This window comes from Rutilus rutilus, assembly GCF_951802725.1.
Source record: "Rutilus rutilus genome assembly, chromosome: 9".
NCBI lineage: Eukaryota > Metazoa > Chordata > Actinopteri > Cypriniformes > Leuciscidae > Rutilus > Rutilus rutilus.
This window is the reverse complement of record NC_140223.1, coordinates 20,215,536-20,241,586: the sequence shown is the minus strand read 5'-3', so window position 1 is coordinate 20,241,586 and position 26,051 is coordinate 20,215,536. Positions and strand designations below refer to the sequence as shown.

Below are 26,051 nucleotides of genomic sequence, written 5' to 3'. Positions count from 1 at the left end.
ATCTCGAAAGATGGCGCTAATGAATCATATTTCCCCCGATCATCGACAACGGTAAAGAAGCATTAACGTCAGCACAGGAAATAAAACGTCTGTTTACTGTTTACAATGATGGAGGATGAAGAATTAGAGTTTGTGGAAGATTTGGAGGCGATATTACACCTTACTCCAGAAGTGCAGCTGGCCATTGAGCAGGTAAGAGATCAATTGGGGTTGAATCTGTTTTTATTGTAGTGTCAGAGAGTGTGTCTTCTCATGAGATGCTAATAGCCAGTTTGATACTTCTCCAGTGAAGCTCACAGTTTTGGTCTTGTCTGTTTTATTTATCATTTTACCTTTTTGTTTACGTAGATAACTGTTGTCAAAACCGACTTTGTTTTTTAAAACGACGGACCCGCAAACGTAAATTTGTCATTGCTAGCTTGCTATTTGATATGGGAGGTGTCAAGACAGGAAAAAAGAGATTGGCACATTCAAGCGTTTAAACGAGTCCGTTTAGAATAGACACAAAATGAAGAACTTAAATTGCACTGCAATTTCTATCTAATTATATTTAATTATCTCTTGGTGATCGTAAAATGAACTAACGTTAGTAGTTTTAGTCTATGTTCTTAACACATTGTTTATTAATGTTTTCCAAAACACAGTGAGAAAGAAAAAGAACTGGACTAAAGAAGCATCATTAGAGAGGAATGATGTGCAGAATTGTTTATAGTGGTTAATTGAGCAATAATAATTCTCTTCCACTGGCTCCAGTTGAGTCCAGCATAAGATCAGTAATACAACTGGCTTTTTAGATCTATTTGTTAAGGTTTTTGGTGCCACCTGAATGGACTGCAGTGTAGTAAAGCTTGATGTTCACTTCAGATTCACAGAACATCTCTAGCAACATTGTGGCCAGCTGATCCTCAATCAGCAGAGCCTGCTTTTCTGGGCTTGGCCTTGTCATATGACATCTGTTCAATATTTAGGTATTCCCCAGCCAAGACCCTTTGGATCGAGCGGACTTCAATGCTGTTGAATACATTAATACCTTGTTTCCAACAGAGCAGGTGAGTCTGAATTAGAAAGCTTGCATAAATGGTCAACATTCTGAAACTTTTTAGTTCTGAGCAATATAGGCTACTATTGTTTGCTATTAGCATTGATAATACAAATAATTAATGAATCAAATTGAATGCCTGTCTATCTGTGTTTAGGTCACCCATATTGAGTCCAGTGACCAATAATACTACTAATATTTATGTTTTTTACATTGCAGCCTATTGAATGTTCATATTCTTTGCCACTAGAGAGCGCTACTCTCTCTGAACATGAAGAACTGACTTATGAGATGTTGACTTTTAAAAGAGATAAATTATATTAAAGGATAGCTGATGTATTTTCAGTTGTGTTTATGTATCCCCCCCCCCTTTCAAATAATTTTGTAGTCATTGGCGAACATAGACGATGTGGTGAATAACATACGACTTAAAATCAGGTGAGTTTTCAATATTTAGACCCTGACATGGTCTGCATTTATATGTGGAGGTTATTGATTCTTATTAAATTGATATTATTTATAATTCCTTTAATCAGACGGTTGGATGACAACATCAGGACAGTGGTGAGGGGACAGACTAATGTGGGGCAAGATGGCAGACAGGTGAGTAATTTGGTTCCACATACGTAATGTCAGATCAATGCCGTATGTTCTGTTGGGATCATGACTTTGAATAATTTAAGATCAAAATAATAAATATAAAGCTTTCTCCCCTTCATAACTCCATAGTTTTCAGGTTATAGGAATAAATGGCAAATAAATAGCATGAAAGCAATGATCTGGGTTCATCAACATTATGCCACATCTTGTTCCAGGCTGTAAGATAACAACATTTTTTATTACTGACTAACTTCTGTAGAACACAAAAGAAGATATATTGAACTGTCTATGGGGTCCAAAACAACATCCCCACTGACTTTAATTGTGTGGACAAAAAGCCCCACATTTTTTAAAATATCTTCTAAACCTGCACAACTTTCTTCTGCATGAGAGTGAGTAAATGATGACAGAGTCTTCATGTTTGGGCGAACTAAATAAGTGTTTTTGTACTCTAATCAAACCATTGTAGTGGTTGAAGCAGCTTTAGAATGTTATACTGTGCGCGGTAAACCTCTCTGCCCGCTTCACAACAGCTCTCGACATTATGGATGTCTTTTGCATCTCTTCCATCTCTCATCTCTGGAAGTGACCGAGGTTCTTGAAAGTCCCAGATGCTGTGTCTTCCTGGAAAGGAAGGCACACTTTCCCCCGAATTTTCCTGTTCTTCGCAACAGTTCCATTCCACATTGTGGTTTAGTGTCCTACTATTTCTTGGACCAGGCTGAAAATGTTGATTCAACACAGATCCGTTCTTAATCAGAGCAGCATGCTGAGGTGAAATGCGATTGGGTTGTTAAAAGCCAGTGTGGCTGAGACCTACGAGTGGGGTCAGCTGAGCTTGAATTACCCAGCATGCACCGCTTTTGTGCACTGGTTGTGTCTGAACGGATCGCTGTTAACGCGGGGCCGCGAGTCTCACGGCCCTTAGCCTTCTGAGTTGTTTCCACAGAGCAAAGGAAAAATCCTTTCAGCAGATGGAACGGCGGGAAGTGTGGATTACACGTCCCAACTCGAGGCTGGGAGTGATGGTGGAGACAGAGGGAGAGGACTGGAAAGACCCACTGAAGCTTTTTTTTTTGTTGTTTAGTCTGTGCAGTTTTCTCACTTTATCAGTGAGATGGAGACATCCGTGTCTGGAACGGGATCCCAGGGGTCTGCTTGATGACATTTCTAGCTGTGTGGAGGAGGTGGACGGATGTGTTTGTCTTAGCTGAGTATTTTCACCTTCTCCCCAGTGGTAAAGAAAATGCTAAAGTTAGAATTGGGCGTCGGGCATCTTATTTGTGACTGAGTCTCTTTGAAGTTTGGATGAAGCTGAGGGCTGGACAAATAGTATCTGAGGCAGTCACGCCACAGATGTTTCACCCTGTTTAAAGACCCAGACTCCTCTCTGGTTTTGTTATCGTCTGCCTGCTGTTTGGGTCAGATGCTGTGTTTTTTTTTTTTACTATTCTGAACTGGTTTTCAATTTGATTTTTTTTTTCTTTTCTTTTTTTTTTTCATGTTTATTTATTTTAGTTTTTTAATATATACATAAATTTGTATTAATTTTAGTTGAAGCTATTTAGTACATCAAGTCAAACTAAATGAAATTGAGAAATGTTTCCTTGGGAATTAGCTGAAATGAAATGACATTTTTATATGGTTTTAGTTAACTATAATAACTCTTATGTGGATTACGTGGGGAGTTGCAGGGGGGTGGGGAGTCTTTCCCTGACTTTTCTAAACATTTTTGTGGTTCTTATCAGGACATTTACAGTGTGAGGAAAGTACTATTTTATATCATTGTTAACGGACAGCAACCTGGAAATATTTTCCAGGCATTTGACAATGTGGGGAAACTTAGATAGATTTGTGATATCATTCATAAAGGAAAGTCAACAGTGGGCCAAAACATTTGGTGCAGATTATTAGAGGGATCCCTCTCTTTGCCTTCCCCTTTGTCTCACGCAGGGTTTGCGCTAATATACATTATTTTCCTCAGTGCTGCAGAAAGTTCCATATAAAAAGTTTGCCATGTTGTTGTTCCCAGATGGAGCATTCAGATGAGAGGTTTATAGCTGTCAGGGAGCCAGTTGGGATCAGGATGTCTCATGTAGTTTTTGGCATCTGGAGTTGCTTATTAGGAATGCCAAGAAGGAGCCTCCCCAAGAATGTAGTATAAATATTTAATCTAAACACAGGATGGAAAGTTTGCTGCATGTGTGGTTTTCTATCAGTCGTTATAGACCGATCCCTGATTGTCCCTTTGGAGTTGTTTTAGTCATCGCAGGCTTTGTTGACAGAGGTTTTAGCGACTTAATGCCTAGGCTTTAACCCTTTTTTGTTTGTTTGTTTGTCTTTTCTTTTCTTGTATGGTATTTGAGTATGTTAAAATTAATCAAATATTTTTTTTTAAGTATTTGTGTTGAAATCGAGTCACTGTACATTTAGCTGATGTCATTAAACTGTCATGTCAACAATTTAATTTAGCTAAATAGTTTAGCAGAATTGTTGAATACAGAATAGATGGGCTTTTACATGACAGTCTAATCTGTAATCAGGTTTTTACTGACTTTTAAATTAAATTTGACTTTCACTAATACAATGAGACATTAAAAAAAATTCAAATAAGAAGCATGATAACTGCAAAGGAGAGCTACACAACCGTTCAAAAGTTGGGGGTTGGTAAGATTTGTTTAAATGTTTTTGACAAAAGTCTCTTATGCTCACAAAGGCTGCAATATTTGATTGAAAATACAGTAAATATTACAATTTAAAACGTTTTTCTGTTTTGATGTAATTTAAAATTTATTTTTTAATCCCGTGATGGGAAAGCTGAATTTGCAGCATCATCAGTTGTACCGCTTCATATTTTTGTGGAAACAGAGATGCATTTTTTTCAAGATTTTTTAATAACTAGAAAGTTCAAAAGAACAGCATGCATTTATAATATATATTTTGGTAGCAATTTAAAAGTCTTTACTGTCACTTTTGATCAGTTTAATGCACCTTGCTAAATAAAAGTATTAATTAAGAAATAAAAACTCTTGCTGACCCCTGACTTTTGAACAGTAGTGTACATCCATTCCACTGTTGCGCAATGTTGCTTTTAGGCAATATTTAAGCAATTTCTCATAACATAAAAATAACTTGTATATCTCAATGTTTTATATGAAAGCTACTCACTAACAAATGTGAATCATAGTTTGATGGGTGAAATTCGAGGGCAAATCTCAGGACAATTCTGTAAATCAAAATCCCCCGTGGCAGAAGAAGATATTAAAAATGACCATAGACATTTAAAATGACCATTTTAGTATCACCCAACATATTTGATATCTTGCAGAACAAAGAAAATTGTAACCCGAAGGTAATGACATTTAATAGAGTAAACAGAGCTGTTCATAATCTCTTCAGCAGTTTATAAAATAATTACATGTAGGATAATTAGTAGGATAATCATCATTAGTGCACGTGTGGAATGCTGTAAATGATTGACCACATAATCACAGAGGAAATAACCACACAGTCTCATTCATGCCTGTCAGCAGCTGTTAAACTGTCCTAATAATCAACATTTTCTTTCTCAGTGCTCCTGCATATTCTTTAGTCGAGTCACAACACTACAGGGAAATGTAGCAGGCATCCCAGCATCCATGTCGTCCTGTAGTCTGTGGGCTGCCTAAACCATCTGTGGGTGGAGGGGGAAACATCCTGAAACTGCAAATAGAGTCCACATGCATAGCAGCTGCTCTCCTTCCTGCCAGATCCAAATAAACCTCTCTCTTTCTCTTTCTTCTGATCAGCAGTATAAGAAGGAGATCCAGAGACTGTCCTCCAACAAGCATTTTTCTAACCTCAGAAAATCGACTCTGGATAGCTTCTTCTTATGCGCAACTACAACATGGCCACTTTAAACTAGATGCATCCCAGTTAACACCTGGGTTCTAGTTCTGCTTTTTGTTCAAAGCCATAAAAAGTCTTGGCATGACCTTGCAATACTGCAATTTGAAGAATCCTTTCTTTGAAAGGAGGATGCATTGCTGTTAACACGGTGTGGCTCAAAGCATCTCTGTGTTTTTGAGGCGGCTTGTAAAAGTGGTAAATTCCAGGGGGCAGCTGGTGCCGGCTGTTAGCATTCCATTTGCCTGTGAAGAAGCAAGGCAAAAGGAACGGCCAAACTTTCTCCACTCTCAGCCGATGCACGTCTCTAAATACATTGGCAGCAGCCAGTGTTCCCACTCATCCAGTGCTGCAGCTGCTTTTAAAGGAAGTAGTAATTATGCATTGTCAGAGTCCAAACACTGCCAGTGTGGCTGCCGTGGGAGGTGTGCCACTTGCTGTGACTCTGCATTTGAGTGGCCAGTAAGGTTGGATCCCTTCAGGGCCAAACCGGGAGCCTTGTGATGTGGTGGCATCAGGTGGGGCAACATGTGGAAGGGCCAAAACTGCAGCTGCTGCAGTCTTCGCATACAAGAATGTCAAGTAAAAACTGGTTTCATCAGGCCGTGCGGTTTGTTCCCCACCCTGTTGAAGCACAGAAATCTTCCCACTAAAAATAATATAGTAGCTGAAGGGTTAGGAGGGCAGGCAGGAAGCAAGTTCATTAAAATGTCATTCAGCCTGTATTTTCATATTAAATATGGGTTCATTATTAATTGCTTTTGATGTGGCAGTAAGATTTAGATTGAGTGTCTGTTTTTCTAATCGCCTACTTTGAAAGCGATGAAACCAGCCCAACACAAACTGAACTCAAGCCAGTGAACTTCAGGTTGCTGTTTCACAGAAAACATCGAACTGACAGAGAGCTGTAAGAAAACGCTACCGCGGTGCTGTTTGGGTCATCTTAGATCTTTTGTCTCCTCTTCCAGGCATTGGAGGAGGCCCAGAAAGCCATCCAGCAACTCTTTGGCAAAATCAAAGACATCAAAGACAAAGCGGAGAAATCGGAGCAAATGGTGAGTAAAAATAAGCCCGCTAGACAGGAACCTAGTCATTTAAGGCCTGAAAGTCGACCCAGAGTAAATAGCCATTCACCACCCACCCACCCCAACAGGCTGGGTAACCAAGGCACAAGAAACTGTGACATCCTGTGGTTTTGTCCACAGCACTCTTTTTGAGCCCAAGGTAATGCACTGGCCATCTGTGAATGTTATGCAGTGCAGAACAGAGGAAGGGCAAGGGGAGGAAGGCAGGAGAACAATAGCAAAGCTCTGTTCCTGTGTACCCAGCAATATAAAGAAGGGTGGATGAAACCATATAGGTTATTAGCCAATAGTGTTTTTAGTATTGAATAAATAATAATGATAAATCATCTTTAGTATTGGATCAATAGTAATTGAATTGTGCATGTTCATTTTGTCTATTTTTACAAATAGATTACCTTTGCCATCATTTAATGCTCACATACTCAACACTAATAATTTAATAACACTTTTAAAAATAATCTTGAGCAAATATATATAAAAAAAAAATTCACACTACATTATATTGATGTGATTCCTAAATTCACTTGTTACGTTTATGATTGATTTTAGTTTTAGAGTTGACCAAGTTGTATAGACTTTATTTTTATTTATTTTTTTATCATTAGCAATAAAGTTATATTTATTGCTAATTTATAATATAAATAACGTAATATAATATAATCCCATTCATAGGTTTGTTTCAAACAAACGAAAACTAACAAACGTTATTCTTTTGACCTTTCTATTCATCAAAGAATCCTGAAAAAAGACATCTTTTCAACATTGATAAGAAATGTTCCTTGAGCACCAAATCAGCATCATAGAATAATTTTCGGATGATATTGTGCTATAATATAATATTAATGGTTTCAAATAGATTAATCGTGATTAATCGCATCTAGCATAAGTTTTTGTTTACATAATATATGAGTTTGTATATAATATCATATTTATATATTTGTGTGTGTGTGCATGTCTGTGTATATACAGTATGTATACACACACAGACATGTATATAGTGTATATATATAAATATTATCATATATATATACACATTATGTAAACAACTTTTTTGTTAGATGCGATTAATCATGATTAATCTATTTGAAAGCACTAAATATAATTATACATACAGTAATAATATTATAATAAATATCAGTGCATACCTAATATATCAACAAAAAAATAAATCCTTCAGGTGAAAGAGATCACACGGGACATCAAGCAGTTGGACCATGCAAAGCGTCACCTGACGACTTCTATAACCACCCTCAATCACCTGCACATGCTGGCTGGCGGTGTGGACTCTCTTGAGTATGTTTATTCAAGATACCTTTTCCCAAGATCAGTATGTTTGCTCATTCATAGTAGTGTGCTAAAAACTTGTCTCGCTGTACCTTTGCAGAGCTATGACTCGAAAGAGGCAGTATGGGGAGGTGGCCAATCTCCTTCAGGGTGTAGTCAACGTGCTTGAGCACTTCCAGAAGTACATGGGCATCCCCCAGATACGCCAGCTCTCAGAGAGGTAAGGATACAAGCACAAGACTCTCTCAACACTGTTTATTTGACTAAGTCGTGGTGCTGAGAGTCTGAAGATCCTGTTTATGTTTACTGAAGATGAGCGCAGGAAGGAAATCTGCTTCACAGTGTCTCATTATTTACCTTTTCCCCCCACTTTGGACTTTTCCCAGAGCGGAAAGCGTCTCTTTGTTTCAGGCCTTTCCCAGTGGAGGTGCTTTCTCTGGTTTGGGTGGTGCTGTCCACGTCCCCTGCAGGCTCAGAGACTGGGCCTTTTGTTCGGAAAGAAATGAGGCTCCGGTCCCTATGATTCTGTGCTTCCCATTGCTTGTTTATGTTGGATGCTCTGATAAAGCTGTTGTTTCATAAGCAGATGGCAAGGAAGGGTGTTTGATGTGGAAATATGATTCCCCTGATTGTTCCAGGTTCTAAATGTTTCTCTGGAAAAGCATGTTTCCGCGGTTCCATTTCAGTGCCCCTGTTGTCAAGTTTACCCATTCAGTTCATAAGAACTTTCACAGGCGTCCTTGAGTAATGATGAGAGTTTGTTTGGTTGAACGTGCATTTGTACATCAAGCGAATCCAGTGTTTTTGTTAAAACAGCATTTAAGTGTGCCAAAGTACATCAGCGCTTTTTTGACCGCTGCGTGACTCATTTTTTTCTCGTCCGTTTCTTTTGTGGTGTAGAAAGAGATTATATTTGATGAGGGTGGGGACTGTGCCTAGGAATTTACAATGTAAATAATATTAGCCCCCCTTTGGTGATCAGATGGGCTGATTTAAGTTATGTTGTTTTGAACTACACAAGCTTAACACATATTACAGGACAAAAAAAGTCTTGAGAGAATTCTTGTGATGTCTAATTGGATCTTTGTGATGTTTAATATTAGTACATGCCAAATATGGAGAAACTGAGATGCTTGCTTTCCGAGCCCGACTGTCCCTAAATGGAGATGTCTGGTTGGTTATAAGGTGTGGCAGAGATGTTTCAGAGATCAGGGGCGGCAGCTGAGGGATGTGCTGTGGTTCAGACAGTGTGGAGGTCTTAATGGAGCTGGTGAGAGAGCAAATTGGCAGCCATGTGCCACGTTGAAGACTGGTGTCTGACTGGCAAGTGCATGTGTCTCCGTCTCTCTTTCTCACTCACTCACTCTCTCTCCCTCTGAGTATCTTGATGTTTATTTTGGAAGACACTTGTGCCAGCAACTGATTCAGAAATGAAAAGAGCATCTTCTAATCATCAAGTTGTGGTTCTTCCAGACCCTTTCGTGGAATTGAGCTTATGTTACACTGTCTCTGAGATTTTTAGTCCAAAGTACAGTTTGGCCTTATTGTTTAATAGAATTAAAATTTACGTCTGGTTTCATAAAAGTAGCTGATATTTCTGTCTCTGTTCCATTTTTATCCCCCAATTGCCAATAGTTATAATTCAAGCCATTATTTTAGGAGGGATCTAGGTACCAGCTATACACATTGCTCTAATAGAGATCAGCACATAGTTTTTAATGACTGTTTACTTCGAAAAAACATATTAGAAAATACTTTATAATACAGTGAGGAAAATAAGTATTTGAACACCCTGCTATTTTGCAAGTTCTCCCACTTAGAAATCATGGAGGGGTCTGAAATTGTCATCGTAGGGGCATGTCCACTGTGAGAGACATAATCAAAAAAAAATAATCCAGAAATCACAATGTATGATTTTTAAACTATTTATTTGTATGATACAGCTGCAAATAAGTATTTGAACACCTGAGAAAATCAATGTTAATATTTGGTACAGTAGCCTTTGTTTGCAATTACAGAGGTCAAACGTTTCCTGTAGTTTTTCACCAGGTTTGCACACACTGCAGGAGGGATTTTGGCCCACTCCTCCACACAGATCTTCTCTAGATCAGTCAGGTTTCTGGGCTGTCGCTGAGAAACACGGAGTTTGAGCTCCCTCCAAAGATTCTCTATTGGGTTTAGGTCTGGAGACTGGCTAGGCCACGCCAGAACCTTGATATGCTTCTTACAGAGCCACTCCTTGTTGGAAGACCCAGCCTCGACCCATCTTCAATGCTCTAACTGAGGGAAGGAGGTTGTTCCCCAAAATCTCGCAATACATGGCCCCGGTCATCCTCTCCTTAATACAGTGCAGTCGCCCTGTCCCATGTGCAGAAAAACACCCCCAAAGCATGATGCTACCACCCCCATGCTTCACAGTAGGGATGGTGTTCTTGGGATGGTACTCATCATTCTTCTTCCTCCAAACACGTTTAGTGGAATTATGACCAAAAAGTTCTATTTTGGTCTCATCTGACCACATGACTTTCTCCCATGACTCCTCTGGTTCATCCAAATGGTCATTGGCAAACTTAAGACGGGCCTTGACATGTGCTGGTTTAAGCAGGGGAACCTTCCGTGCCATGCATGATTTCAGACCATGACGTCTTAGTGTATTACCAACAGTAACCTTGGAAACGGTGGTCCCAGCTCTTTTCAGGTCATTGACCAGCTCCTCCTGTGTAGTTCTGGGCTGATTTCTCACCTTTCTTAGGATCATTGAGACCCCACGAGGTGAGATCTTGCATGGAGCCCCAGTCCGAGGGAGATTGACAGTCATGTTTAGCTTCTTCCATTTTCTAATGATTGCTCCAACAGTGGACCTTTTTTCACCAAGCTGCTTGGCAATTTCCCCGTAGCCCTTTCCAGCCTTGTGGAGGTGTACAATTTTGTCTCTAGTGTCTTTGGACAGCTCTTTGGTCTTGGCCATGTTAGTAGTTGGATTCTTACTGATTGTATGGGGTGGACAGGTGTCTTTATGCAGCTAACGACCTCAAACAGGTGCATCTAATTTAGGATAATAAATGGAGTGGAGGTGGACATTTTAAAGGCAGACTAACAGGTCTTTGAGGGTCAGAATTCTAGCTGATAGACAGGTGTTCAAATACTTATTTGCAGCTGTATCATACAAATAAATAGTTAAATCATATATTGTGATTTCTGGATTTTTTTTATCCTTTGATCAAAATCTCTGATTTTTTTTGATTATGTCTCTCACAGTGGACATGCACCTACGATGACAATTTCAGACCCCTCCATGATTTCCAAGTGGGAGAACTTGCAAAATAGCAGGGTGTTCAAATACTTATTTTCCTCACTGTATATTTCCTTCATATAAAAGTGAGTCATGACGCAAATCAAATTTTGATTTCCTGGATCTTTTGACATATAAGAGGTCTTTGTGCCATTAAGACATCCACCATGTTTCACCTCATTATAAACAAAGCATTTAATTAAAGGTAGAGTTGTTTTTCAGAAACAATTTTTGTTATACTGGTTGAATCTCTCTTCAGATGGTAACCTGTGACATTCGCACTTGGAGCTGCTTGAAATTATGCGTTTCTGTGGCAACCCTATCAATGGCGAAATGAATCGGTTTACGTCCATTATTATTGTTATGTGCTTTGGGACATGAGGTAAATTAACGCTGTTTCTTGTGACGCTTTGCAGACTCTGCTCTGGCTGTGTGCGTTCATGTAATTTAAAGGAGGTGTGGCTTCAGAGACGGGATCTTATGCTTTCAAAGCTAGTTTGTTATTGCTAGCCTCTCTGAAATTGCCTATCCTACCTTTTTAATCAAGCTCCAAAAATGGCTCGCTTTGATATTGTGGGATCTGTGATGTCGCACGGGAAAATACATTTGCATATGACTGCCTCCAGAGCAAGACATCGAAGAATAGTTATACATCGTCACACCATAGGCCCCACCCACTGTTATTCAGTCGCTTAACGGCTGACATAGACATCAAAAGCAAATAGAACCCATTATAAACTTGATACAGCATTCAGTTTCTGACACACTCCACGCACTAGAGTCTGTCCACGCACTAGAGAGCATTTTGTGATGCAGCACAGTGTAATGGAGAGTTCGCAAAGAAGCTTTTGTTGAAAGATGAAGCAGTCAACTGTATTGGATCTGACTGCAGCTGCATCACAAACCGCAAGTAAATTATTTCATAATGCTTTTTGTGTAAATTACAGTTTTGTATAGATAACGTTTTCAAAACACTTACTTGCGTGCAATAATGAGTGGGTGTTAATACCGTTTCATATGCAAAGACGACGTTAGCCAATCATAACAGTGGCATTTACAAGCCTTAAAGGAGCCGCCCCTTAGAAAATGGATTTTCAAACAGAGAATGAAGGTAGAAAATAATTGTTTTTCCTCACGTGTATATATATGTTTTTTTTTTGTTTTTTTTTTACAACTTTATTAATATTATAAGTGTGCATTAGAAGGAACATATTTCAAAAAATTCATGTCATAAACCCCTTTAAATTCAGTTGTTATGAAGTATTGTAAAATGTAGCTGGTTTTGCTCTAGATTTTAACATTTGGTGTCTTGACTTTATTGCTTTGATAATCTCACTAGACACCAGGGAATCCTGAAACTACCAGGTGTCTTGTAAACACTAACCCATTTGTTTTGCCCCTCCTCAGAGTTAAAGCCGCACAGAGCGAGCTTGGTACACAGATACTGGCTGACTTCGAGGAGACTTTTCCTGCCCAGGGGTCAAAGGTGCAGATATTGCGTTCTGATGAAAAGATTACAAATAATCAACTTTTAGTATTAATGCATAGCTAGTCTCTATTCTTGTGCCAGATAAAAAACATTTAGTTTGTTATTTACAGAAATCTGGAGGTCCTAGCATTGTTCTCAGAGATGCCTGCTTGGTGGCGAATGTCCTGGATCCTCGGATTAAGCAGGAGATCATCAAAAAGTTCATCAGGCAGCACCTGTCAGAATACCTAGTTCTCTTCCAAGAGAACCAGGATGTGAGTGTGTCCTTTTGCATCCTGTATATGCAGAAATTGTGCTAAACCATATCTCTTACGGTCTGTTCTGCTGTTTGTCCTGAGTACAGGTGGCGTGGCTCGACAAAATAGACCGGCGCTATGCGTGGATCAAGCGTCAGCTCGTGGACTATGAAGAGAAGTATGGACGAATGTTCCCTGAGGAGTGGTGGATGACCGAGCGCATCGCTGTAGAGTTCTGTCATATCACCAGGTACCAACTGAACACCTCGCACTAACACTGCATTCACATAATATTATGCATTCACATAATATTAGCTCTTCATAAGTTCATTCATGTCATTAGTCAAATTTCTATCCACATTTTTATGTAAATATTGGGATATAGAATGTTGGATTTAAATTACATTTCCATAAAACCATTAAAATCTTCTTCTTTTTTTTTTTTCACTTGTGGAGGATTTTCTTTTTTGTCAAGACATTCACATAAATTCCTGAATGCACATCCAAAAAGTCATGTGCACATATCTCAACAAGTCATGTGACTGTATAATAATAAAAAAACTAAATTTCTAGTACCATTCCAGTTATTTTTATATTTCACAATATTCATCTTGGTGAGCATAAGACACTTATGAAAACATATAAAAAACTGTACAAACCTTTGAACTGTAGTGTATGTAGGTACCTCTGCATATTTTGTGTTTTGGGGGAAGAAAAGAGAATATAAAGGAAGGCATTTATAGTGATTATATATTTTGCTGTCTTCAATGACAAAGCCAGACATGGGTACATTTTGGCATAATGAGTGTTGCCATAGAAACTATTAATTGAGTCTGAAGAGTCTGAGTAGAATTGTAATTACGGTAATTCCGACATGATATCAGCACAGCATAAATCCTCATTATCTCCATTGCCCCATAGAGAAAAATATACCTGGGGAATTACATGTGCATTTAGTGGTTAGCTTAGAAGACTAGACATTATACAGCACACCACTATGGCATGATTTAGCAAAAGACATAATTGTGCACAGTACGACATGAATGATTAGATGGAAAGGAACTGGTTACATGTCTGGGATAAAGTCTAAAGTAGGCTATGTGTGTGTATGTGTGTTGTCTATAGTCGAATTCCTCTCAAAAGAGTCATAACAAAACCCTCAATGCCTGGAAAGAACGTTTGAGGTCCACTGTAATCCAATCTAATAAATTTCTCATTTTTTGACAAAACTTTATATAAGAATGGATACACCACACCACCATCTTCTCCCTATGGAGGCTCTCAAAAAGGTTATTTTTCAAGCTGATGGTAACTAAATCTTTCCTTTTGAATACAACACTGATCCACTGTGGCTCCTTTAACAGCCAAACCAGGCATCTGCACACGCTGACCTATAAAAGCACTGACCTGAAGTTTTAGACACAGGGTTGTGAGCAAAACCTAACGTGCCAAGAAGGACTATGTCTGTGTTTCATTTGCTCATCAGAATCGAGCTAGCCAAGCTGATGCGGACCCGTGCCAGGGAGATCGAGGTCAAGCTTTTGCTCTTCGCTATTCAGAGGACCACCAATTTCGAGGGACTGCTGGCTAAGCGCTTCTCGGGCTGCACCTTGAACAACGGGCCCGGGGTGAGGAAATCCCACACTTGCATTTTGTTTTGGACCATGCCTGTTTGCGGGCAAAGGGCTTTACTGAGGCGTGAACATGCTGGTAATCTGGCTATTGTGTGATGTTTCTTCTCCTTTGCTCTCTTCAGCAGAAAAAAACTGAGACGCCTCTAGAGCCAACAAACCCCTTTCTGGAAGATGAGTCAGGAGAGGACAATGTATCAGAAAAGGAGGAAGATCTGGATAGAGTGAGGCTGCTTATCTTTTTTTTTCTCTCTATCATGCAGCAATGACCCTATTTGCACCATATCCAATCTATACTCCACCCATCCTCTGATAGAAATTTGGTACCATTCCAGCAATTTACATTTCTTTCTAATGTAGTTTGATTTGACTTACATCTGAACTCTAGCCTGGATCAGGCGCTTATTCTCTGTAATTGACGTGTTATGAAAACATTCAAGACGCGGTGTGTTTAGAAGTCTTTATTTGCTATGTATTTATCAAACACTTAATGTGTACTTTAATATAACAACAGCTTGACTTTGGCTCAGGTCCTATATTTATTGCACACTTATTTCCTTTTATCTTTAAATTGGCAATGATGTTCTCAGTTTTAGCTGTTGTAAGAACATTTCTGATGATTTGGGTTCCTCGAAAGTTCACCGTTATCACTGTGGTGTTTTTGCAACAGAATTTCCTTTCACCTTCCTGTCAAACTGTTGCACATGCCAGGGTTATTGTCTTTAACTTAAACCATAAAACAAATTGTTACTTGAATTAAATTAAAGTAAACTAAAAAAGTAAACTTATTTTTTTCAGCTAGTTTCCAAGGCAGCATTTCTCATTTTCATTCTGTTTAACTTGAAGCACTAAAATAACAACTATTTAATACAAATGAATAAAAACTATATAGATTTATGTAAACTAATGAAAATGCACACAAAAAAAAACATGAAAATATAAAAAATAAAATCTAATTCAACTGTAATAGCATATCACTGATAATAAAATAACACTGGCACATGTAAAGGAACCTCTTAAACCGTTTCTGATTAAGTAATGTTTTGCTGTTCACAGCCAAAGAAGCCCAAGGCTCCAGACAACCCCTTCCACGGCATAGTGTCCAAGTGCTTTGAGCCTCATCTCTACGTTTACATCGAGTCGCAGGATAAGTGAGTGAAATGTGCTGGAACGTTGTGCACAATCATGTCAGACAAGCCAAATGGGAATAAGGCCATTCATTTAGCTTGTGATCATTTCTCTCTTGCACACCCCTTTTCAGTAGTTCTCTTGTCTGACTCTCTCCGCCTCACCACTGAGGCAAAAATGGTTCCCATTAGCTGGTAACCACAGATGCTGCAGACAACCTGAAAACGGCAGCTGATTTCTTTCTTTATTCGTCTGGTCTCGTTCTTTACCTCTCTCTCAGCCACGGGGTGCCCAAGAAAAGGGCTTCTTGTACAGGCCCTTCTCTGGCCCATGAAACACTCCGCTGGCACTGCCTAAAGCAGAATGACCTTTCTGTTAACAATGGCTTGCATTATACCAGTTCACACTGACCTGTCTGGCATGAGAGTGTCCACATTCTTCTCTTGGGGTCAGCATCTCTCTGATTACTCAGTGCTGAGAGAGATGGCCTATTTACTGACCTTACAATACATCGCTGTTCAAAGCAAGTTTAACACATTAGGATTTCTGTCATAGTCAGATATGTGGTGCAATCTTTTTTTTCTTTTTTTTTACTATATTAAATGTTTTTGCTAATTTAACTGTTTTCAGTTACCAAGTTTTTATTCTCAAAGCATCCATCATATACTTTGTCCCAAAAAAGCAAATATTTGGCAAATACTTTATTTTAAATATTTCATTGTGTAGTTTTTCCAACAAAACAGTGTCCACCAGATAGCTCTCCCAAATTTTTTATTTGATTTCATTTTTAATATTTAGTATTTTTTTCCAACAAAACACAGAGATCAGATTGGTCACCCCAATACCCCAAAAAAATTCACCTTGCATATATTTTATTTCATTTGCTTTGTTTTGATATTGAAACTAAGCAGTACTGAAAACATTTAGAACTTCACTGATCCTAGTATCTTTAATAAAATAAATAAATGCATATCCACAGATGTATAAATGAATTAATAAAATACAAAATATGCAAGATTTTAATTAGTATTTTTTTATTTTATTTTATTCTGTTTAACATATGTTGCAATGTTTAAATCCATTCCACAGATTTATGCAGTGGAGGAAATGTAGATAATGTCTAGGCCTACTGCCATTTAATGTTTTTGTTTTCTGTCTTAGAAATCTCGGAGAGCTGATCGACCGTTTTGTTGCTGATTTCCGGGCACAGGGTCCCCCTAAATCAGGGACAGATGAGGGAGGTGCTGTACTTCCCAGCTGTGCAGATCTCTTCGTGTACTACAAGAAGTGTATGGTGCAATGCTCGCAACTGAGCACCGGAGAACCCATGATTGCTCTGAGCACCATCTTCCAGAAGTATCTGCGCGAGTATGCCTGGAAGATCCTCTCTGGAAACCTTCCCAAGTGAGTTGAGCCACCTGACTTTCTCACATTACTTTTTATTTGGTCCTTCTCCCTTGTTATGGTAGAATTTTGATCCTCCCAGTTGCTGGGGCTTTTATTCGGGGTGTTTATGCTGTGGTGATGCTTGAGAGGAGAGCGAGTGGACGTTTCTGTGTGGTCGCATTTGTGGGGTTTCTTGTTGCCGCTTTTCAAAAGAAGAAAAATCCCCACCCGTCGCCTTGTGTGGTTTACCCCGTATTGTCTTTGGGAGTTTCAAAAGGGATCTTTTGTTTTTGAGAAGCTGTCTTGTGGTTTCCATGCAGTCTTTCTTCTGTTTCTTTCAGCGGGGAGGGCTGGAGGGTTGAGTTCGTGTTCTTTGGTAACCATGTTTGTGCTTGTTTGCTTGCAGGACCAGCACCAATAGTGGTGGTCTGACCATCAGCAGCCTGCTGAAGGAGAAAGAGGGATCAGAAGCGGCCAAGTTCACAATGGAAGAGCTGTGTCTCATTTGCAGCATCCTAAGCACAGCCGAATACTGCCTGGCTACCACACAGCAGGTGACCAACACGCATGCATCAATTAACATATCATAAGTGGATAGTTGGATAGTTTTATGATGCAAATGTCTTATATCATGTCCACAGCTGGAGGAGAAGCTTAAGGAAAAGGTGGACAAGTCATTGATGGAGAGAATCAACTTAACTGGGGAGATGGACACCTTTAGCACGTAATTACCAGTCACACTGACTTTACCCTCAACACTAAATAAAAACACATCTGCCCAAGGAAATAAATTAATAGTTTCTAAGTAATGTTCCCATGAATCTCTCTGTTTGGCAGGGTTATCTCAAACAGTATCCAGCTCTTGGTTCAGGACCTGGATGCTGCATGTGATCCAGCCCTTACAGCTATGAGCAAGGTACTATACCGGTATCATAGCAGTTATCGGCTGATATTAAATCCCCTCCCCCCCATTTATCATATCAGGCTATATTGGGTGTTTAATTGTAATGCTTATTTCCCCTATTATCAGTTATCTAACACTCATTTAAAATTAAACTGTAAAAACACAAATATTTCGTATTTTAGTGTTAATTTAGTATTTATTTAGTGTTTATATACTATCATAGTATTTATTCATATTTTTTTGATTTTCAGTTTTCATTGAGTAAATTTGGTTTGTGCTTTTGTCATAGGTATTTTGTTTTTCTACTCAACTTTCATTTTTATTTCAGTCATTTTTAGGTTTTTCATCTAATATTTATTTTATTTTTATTTCAGCTTTATTTCCATTTTTAAGTTTTAGTTAACAATAACAACATTGTTTAAGAGTGTCTTTATGATATTTATACTAGACTTGAAGTTGATTTTGTCTATGTTTGTACAGATGCCGTGGCAGAGTGTGGAACATGTGGGAGACCAAAGCCCGTATGTGACCTCTGTAATCATGCACATCAAACAAAACGTGCCCATCATTAGAGACAACCTGGCCTCCACCCGGAAATACTTCACGCAGTTCTGCATTAAGTTCACCAAGTCAGTACCGCAACAAAGACTCTTTCATAACACAGGGTTTGCTAAACCTCTGCTAACTGTACTTTCTATCCATTCGTTTCAGCTCCTTCATTCCAAAGTTCATCAACCACCTGTTCAGGTGTAAGCCAATCAGCATGGTTGGAGCAGAGCAGGTAGGTGGAGATTCAGACACTGGGATGTTTGGGTTTCATAGACCTGACTAAGTTCAAATTACATTGATTATAATCAATTTTCTTTTTGTTTTGTTTTTCTTCTTCTCCTTAACAGCTACTCCTGGACACACATTCCCTCAAGACCGTTCTTCTAGACCTCCCTTCCATTGGCTCTCAGGTGGTCCGTAAAGCCCCGGCCAGCTACACCAAAATAGTGGTTAAAGGAATGACTCGAGCGGAGATGATCCTCAAGGTGGGGACCTTATGTTCATTCACGACCCTTAAACATTTTAGAAATCGCTCAGCTTTCACCCAATTCTTTTTTAAACGGGCCTCCCCGATGAGAAGCTCAATACAGGAAAGTCTTTAATGATCAGCTGCTCATAAAGCTCTGTGTGGTGCAGCGCTCGGTTAGAGTTATTTACTAAGCTGTGCACGTCTGGTTTAATGAGCTCTCTCTGAGAGACAGGAAGTGCTCACATGCCTTGGCTTTTCTGCCTGCAGCCTTAGCAGTCCACAGTTTAATATTCCTCACTCATAAATCTCTACTTATATTTACATATAGACTTGTAACATACAATGGGGTTCAAACTTCTTTTCCCCTTTACAACTTATGTTAAGTTATATAATTATTAAGAGAGAAACATGGATTTTAAAGTGAATTTGACGTGATCAGAACAAACTCGTTGGTTGTCCCTATTTTGCTTTAGTGACAGCAGAATTCAAGCTGCGTAAAGCCTGTTCACATCAAAATGTTTGGTTAAAAAATGTGGTCTGATTTTTTTAAATGAAAATTTCACCATCTGACAGTTCTTCTGCTAATCACTATCAATTAGCACAATAGTTGCTATGACCAAGTTGTAGTTCTATGCACACTCCAGGCACATGACCAGAAGCACAAATCCTATTGGTTGGCCAGTTTTCTTCACAATGGAATGGAAAAGATTTCATAACACCCTGCTGTAAAAAGCTGTCGCGTTGACGGATGAACAGATGCAAACAGCCGTCAAATTAAAATGTTTTATCGGGAAAAAACTTTCGTTCTGAATGTTCGTCTTAATGTGAACAGGCCTTAAACCTCTTAAAGATCTAATGATTATCTCCCAGAAAGTGGAGGGATGAATATAGTCATTTTTAAAGGTTGGGAGGCACAATGATTTCTTCCCCATCCATGCACCTTGATTTAGTTGCAAACATTAGAGTGTCAACGGATACTGAGAAGTGTAAGGAAAATCGTGTTTCCCTTTAATATTATGTGTAGACAGATGTTCTGGTTGGGCGTATGAGCTCTGTGTTGTACTATGAAATGCAACAGGAGGAGAGGATAGCGTGTGCCTTAGTGAATCTTCCTCTCCCTGATATCCAGACCCACCTTCCTCTCCATGACCCTTATCTTCAGCCCCACACATGCTCCACAGGCTTTTATGAGGTTCTCCGGGGCTTTCCTGCTCCTGGTCTTTTAACTGCCTGGAATTCAGCCTTTATCCACCTAATGTTTATACTGGGTTCAGCTCTAATTGTGCAAGATCATGCAAAGAGCATTTACAAAAGAGGAAATATGCTATAAGAAAACATGGGCTACATAAAAGGGACAGTTCACCCAAAAATTCTGTCATTTACACACCCTCATGTTGATTCAAACCTTTAAGACTTCAAAACTCAAAGATATTTCCAATTAAATAAATGGATAAAAAAAGCTGACCCATTCTTTCTTGACACAAGAACAAACCTCATTGGTTCTCGTGCGTCAAGTACGTTTCAGCTTCCGTTCATCATGTTTGACGAGCTCCATGTATGTGCGTTGATCAATTTTTTTATATTTGAATAAAAGCCTAAGTTAAATCTGTTCATCATAAAGCGATCTTGTCTCTTCAGAAGACTTGGATTAAACCGCTTGGTTTTTTTTTTTTTTTTTTTTTAATGGTTTTAAGAGGAATTTTTGGAGGAATTAACTTTCAATGGAGGAACCCAAATAAAAAAATATAGTCAATTGTGTTTCAAACCTGAACGAAAGTCTTATGGGTTTGAAATGACAATGGTGAGTAATTGACAGAATTTTCATTTTCGGGTGAACTATCCCTGCAACAGCCGAGTTTGTATCTTTCCATCTCTATATAAGCCAGATTAGACAATACACTGAATAAATATTGATGAACACATGACCAGTGCCCTTCATTCATTGAAATTCGAAGGTCTGTGTAAGAAACCTGGCCTTGATCTTGACTTGCATACGGTGGGTCTTCAAAGTCTGGTTGGCGTTTAATGATTGGCTTTGTTGGGCCCCAGGTGCCTCTCAGGTAATTACTTCCATCTCCATCAGCATTTTGCTCTGCGGCTCTTGGAAGAGTCATTCATACTTCAGTATGCTCCTTAGCATAAGGGGCTCTGCTGCCATTTGACCAGGCGGATCAGCGGCTGGTATTGTTTGTATTGTGCTTAGTGAAACAATGGCACAATCGTTTGCCATCTCATTCTCGCTTTGTCATTGTTCTTTCTTAATCGTTGATGAATTACATCAGTGAAGTGTGACACCGGTTAAGCGGTTTATGGGTGAAACAGGACCTTCATTGCTGGTGGTGGCTTGGCTGTCCACATGATGCTCATTACAGGGTAAACGTGGAGAGTAATCTGTTAAAGATGTCTTCACTTTTTCTCTCTTTCCTTGGCTGGGAATGAGTTCCTGCCCATCCTAGGGCCCAAACCTCAGAGAGATGTGAAGCTGAAGGAGGTAGCGCAAGCCAAGCATGCTGCTGCTGCTGCCTGTGAGACGTGGCTGTTTTCCACAGTCTTCTCCTTTTTCTTTTTTCTTTTTTTCTTTTTTTCTTGCCTGTCTCACCCCCCACCCCCCATTGTGGCTCGTTTTGGAAATTAATGGAAAGGCAGACTTTATCCCCCTCCTCGCGTTTTCCTTTTCGTGCTCTCTCTATTCTTTCTCATTTACAAGGTAACTACAACAAGCCTTCTCGAGGCTTATCCTTGGCCTGTCTCCAGGATGGTTGCTAAGTAAATCACTCTGTGGTAAGGGAGGAACGTTAAGAATTCAAGATGATCTGAAGTGTTCCGTGTCCCGCTTTGTTTTGACCCTTATCCGCATATCCTGGTGTATCCCTTCAGGTACTGAGAGTAAAAGGAAAATAAAGAATAATTGGTATTGTATAAAGGGAAATGTTGCACAGGATGCTGATTAAGATGCACCCCCCCTCCCAGTTGTATCTGTCAGCCATGTGTTTTTCTGCCCTGTTACAAATCTAAATGGTCACAAGATATCCAATTAAACATTTTTTTTTTCTCCCAACCTTGGAGGGAAAAGAAACAGATTCACAATGCAGGCCTGTACCTCATTCAACCTATTTTTTTTTTTATTGCTCAATTGAGACTCTCTCATTATACCCCACAAAAAAATGACCGGTGAGGCTAATTCAGCTTCGTTCAAGCATAGAGTTATTATGCTGTTAAAATGAGCCTTAAATGGACACTTCAAGTTTTTGTCTTTGTTTAGCGCTTTATCTATCAGCTCGCTGTATTATGTTGTCTCCTGCTCCCAGAGTGTCATGTGTTCAGAGAACCCAGTTGTAGTTTAACTGACTTTTTTCTTTTTTTTTTCTTCTACCTCTCAGGTGGTCATGGCCCCTCACGAACCATCCGTGGTCTTTGTGGACAACTACATTAAGCTCCTTGCTGACAGCAACCCTGAGACTTTCCAGAAGATACTAGATATGAAGGTGAGTCTGTTATATTTGCTTCAGTGAAAACTTCCTCATATTTCATGAAATCTGACCACTAGTAGAACAGGAGACCCACATAAAACTGTAAAAAAAAAAAAAAATTATATATATATATATGGCTTGTCGATTTAACATGTTAATTTAAGTCAAGTATATTTGTATAGCACTTTTCACAATACAGATTGTATCAAAGCAGCTTCACAGTATTAAATTAAAATAATACAACAAGGTTTGTTTCTAGTGGAATTTATTGATTGATAAAATCAAATTAAATATCCCCAAAATATCCCCAACTGAGCAAGCCAAAGGCAACAGTGGCAAGGAACCGAAAAACTCCATCAAGTGACCTAATGGTGTCCTAAAACTCCATCAGGTGACCCAATGGAGAAAAAAAAACCTTGGGAGAACCCAGGCTCAGTCGGGGGCCAGTTTTCCTCTGGCGTTTATGAACTAGAGGCCGGATTGTAGTTTGAACTGTAAGATTAAAAATATTATATGAATGCCTGGCTGAAGAGATGCGACTTTAATCTAGTTTTAAACTGGGAGAGCGAGTCTGAGCAACGAACAGTATCAGGAAGGCTATTCCAGAGTTTTGGGGCTAAATGTGAAAATGCTCTCCCTCCTTTGGTGGTTCTGGATATCCTAGGTATGACCAAAAGCCTTGAATTTAGTGATCTTAAAGAGCGCGATGGATTATAGGGCGATAGAAGATCCGTTAAATAGACTGGAGCTAAGCCGTTTAGGGCTTTATAAGTCAGTAGCAATACCTTGGACATCCTACCAACTAATTTAATTAATTGGTTATGGAAAAAATTATGTGTTAAAATGATTAATGCATTTACCTTATACAGATAGAATGCCCCTAAAATCTTTGATATTGGGACAAAAATGCCCTTGTATGAGTTATTCTCATATTTATAATATGACATGGTTAAGGAATATAACAGGAGTAACTAATGCAAATATGATATAGTTAAGGAATATCACAGGAGTAACGAGTGCAAATGTGAAATACCCATTAATCTTATTCCATTATGTATGCAATTGTAATTGCAGTGTAATTAATTCAAGTTTGTGTAATAAATTCCATTTTGAATCAAAATACATTTTTCTAACACTATTTTTTTTTTGTCATGTCTATTAGATGATTTTCTCATTTAACACAATAATGACTTTAAATGTTCCTTTGCGGGTAATTTCACATGTAGTTAATTTCCAATTTGTGAGCGAATCAATCTATTAGTATTGAGTCAGATCTTTTGAAAGAATTAGTTCAACTGGTTCACAAACAGCTCTAATTGATTCATTAGAGAATAAGTTGAACTGTAAAAAAATATTCATAATTAAGTTATTTATATCTTTAAAAATATAAAGATCTTTGAAATATATTGGTCTCTTTTACCCCTAAATCTATAGGGTCTGAAACGGAGTGAGCAGAGCACCATGCTGGAGCTTTTCCGACAGAGGTTGCCCACTCCGCCCTCAGGACCAGACGGTGGTCCATCATTGTCCTTCAGCGCCCCCACCCCTGAACAAGAATCTTCCCGTATCCGCAAACTGGAAAAGCTCATTAAAAAGAGAATTCAGTAAATTAGCAGGAACTTTATTCCCATCAATATACTAATGTGAGCGCTCTCTTTTGTGCATGGCCTGACATGTCTCCGCTCGAGTTTTATCATGCTTAAAATGGGATGTAAATAGTACTGCTATTTTTTGTTTGTTTTGTATGTATTTATGTACGGTTACAGATCACTGTTTAACTTTGAGGCTTTCATGACTTGCATTACTATAAGCCTTATGATTCAATTCTTTTCCTGAACCTCAACACATTACTGGCATGAATGAGTCATTTTGCCACATTCCTCTCCCCCCCATTTTTTGGCTCCAATTTACAACACTAAAACCCACAGTGTCATTTACTTCGCACATTTCTCTGAAATATGCTTGCACTTAAAGCAAAACAGAGGGCAGTGTGGCCCAGAACAGAAACCTGCTGCTATTCTGGCACAAAGTCTTCTACCCTGGGATTTCCAACATCAAAATGATTTAAAGCCAACGTTTTTATAATTGTCCCCTCACTATAAGAGTAAACGGCTGTGTGGAATTTGGCTTTTGCTCTGGGTAAAGGTGCCTGTGGAGAAGAGTGAGATTTCAGGTCTCAGGTACTCCACAACAGAGGAGCTTAGGATTTCCTGTCTCCTCTAAAATGACAAACCAGTTGTTTTGGCTTTGTAAATAATTTCCCAGGTTGGGGTGAAAAGAAAGAAACGCTCACATTGTAGATGTTTTTACCCTGCAGGAGCTGTAAGGAAGAAATATTTACCACTTGTGTTTTCCCATGCTAGAGATATTTCCTCTGCGAACAATAACTAGTTCATGGGAGATTATTGGAATGCAGAAATTTAGATACAATCTTTTCCTTTACTTCATCTACTGTTCACTTTTGTAAAGGTCGTATTTGTTTTTGTCCATTGTTTGACATAACTTATTTTATAGTTCTTTTAATAGAAGATGATATGAACTCCGGAATCGGTTTACTGTACTTTTCATCATCATTTCATCACGCTCTCCTTCATAATTTTATTTTTTCTCTGCACATGGCTTTGTACTTGTTAAAAGACCTCAGCAGCAGCAGCAGCAGTGTATATCAAAGCTAAAATGTGTGCAATGAATGTATGATTTATGTGTTGGATGGGCTATTGTGATGTGTGAGTTTATTGCAATATTATTTGCAACTATTTCTGCTATGATTTATACTGTTGATTGCTTCTAATGAAAACATTCCTGCCTTCTGTGAATATGACAACATCTTTTTAATGTCAACTGCAGATATAAATTCTTGTCAATAAAAATCTGTTGATTATTGGCTTTGACAAACTTGTTGTCTTTGTCATTTTATGTATGATGAATTGATGGGTGAACAGATAGATATTTATAAGACTGATGGTTAAATGAATAGATGGATTAGCCAATAGTTGTCTGATATTTTCTGTATGTATGATCGATGGATGGATGAACTGAGATGTGTGTTTGCAACATATATATATATAGTGCTATGCATAAGTTTAGACACCCATGCTAAAGTTGACTAAAAAGAGGAATAAAAAAATCATCTTTTGGAAATTGAACTTAATGCCTTAATTAAAAAAATTAGGAAAAATCCAACCTTTAAGGACACCAATTTTCTTTGTGAATGAATAATGTATCGTAAATAAATAAATGTTCTTCCTTAAAATACAGGGTGCATAAGTCTGGACACCCCTATGTTAAATTCCCATAGAGGCAGGCAGATTTTTATTTTTAAGTATTTTTTTTTATTTTTTGTTTATGATACTATGCATCCTGATAAAGTTCCCTTGGCCTTTGGAATTAAAATAGCCACACATCATCACATAGCATTCACCATACCTAGAGATTGGCATGGTTTTATTTCAGTTAGCCTAATAGCTAGTTTGATTTGCATTGAGAGATGATCTTATGGAAAGTACCCCATGCCAATCTCTAGGTATGGTGAAGGCTATGTGATGATGTGGGGCTATTTTAATTCCAAAGGCCAAGGGAACTTTATCAGGATGCATAGTATCCT

The 26,051-nt window shown here is 38.7% G+C and overlaps 1 protein-coding gene across 2 annotated transcripts; it reads left to right on the top strand.

Annotated features, from left to right (window-relative positions):
- Positions 1-25,342, top strand: vps53 (VPS53 subunit of GARP complex). 2 transcript variants are annotated; one of them, XM_084419085.1, is made up of 22 exons: positions 1-192; positions 969-1,049; positions 1,428-1,477; positions 1,576-1,642; positions 6,493-6,579; positions 7,787-7,902; positions 7,994-8,113; positions 12,593-12,671; positions 12,785-12,928; positions 13,018-13,160; positions 14,397-14,538; positions 14,667-14,765; positions 15,598-15,692; positions 16,831-17,073; positions 17,462-17,609; positions 17,697-17,779; positions 17,893-17,971; positions 18,440-18,588; positions 18,671-18,740; positions 18,856-18,993; positions 22,358-22,462; positions 23,882-25,342. In XM_084419085.1, the coding sequence occupies exons 1-22, from the start codon at positions 106-108 to the stop codon at positions 24,053-24,055; spliced, it is 2,499 nt and encodes an 832-aa protein (XP_084275211.1). In that variant the 5' UTR covers positions 1-105; the 3' UTR covers positions 24,056-25,342. The 2 variants fall into 2 exon arrangements, with proteins under 2 accessions (XP_084275211.1, XP_084275212.1); XM_084419086.1 differs by having other exon boundaries at positions 45-192; positions 14,670-14,765.
- Positions 25,343-26,051: the final 709 nt, after the last annotated feature.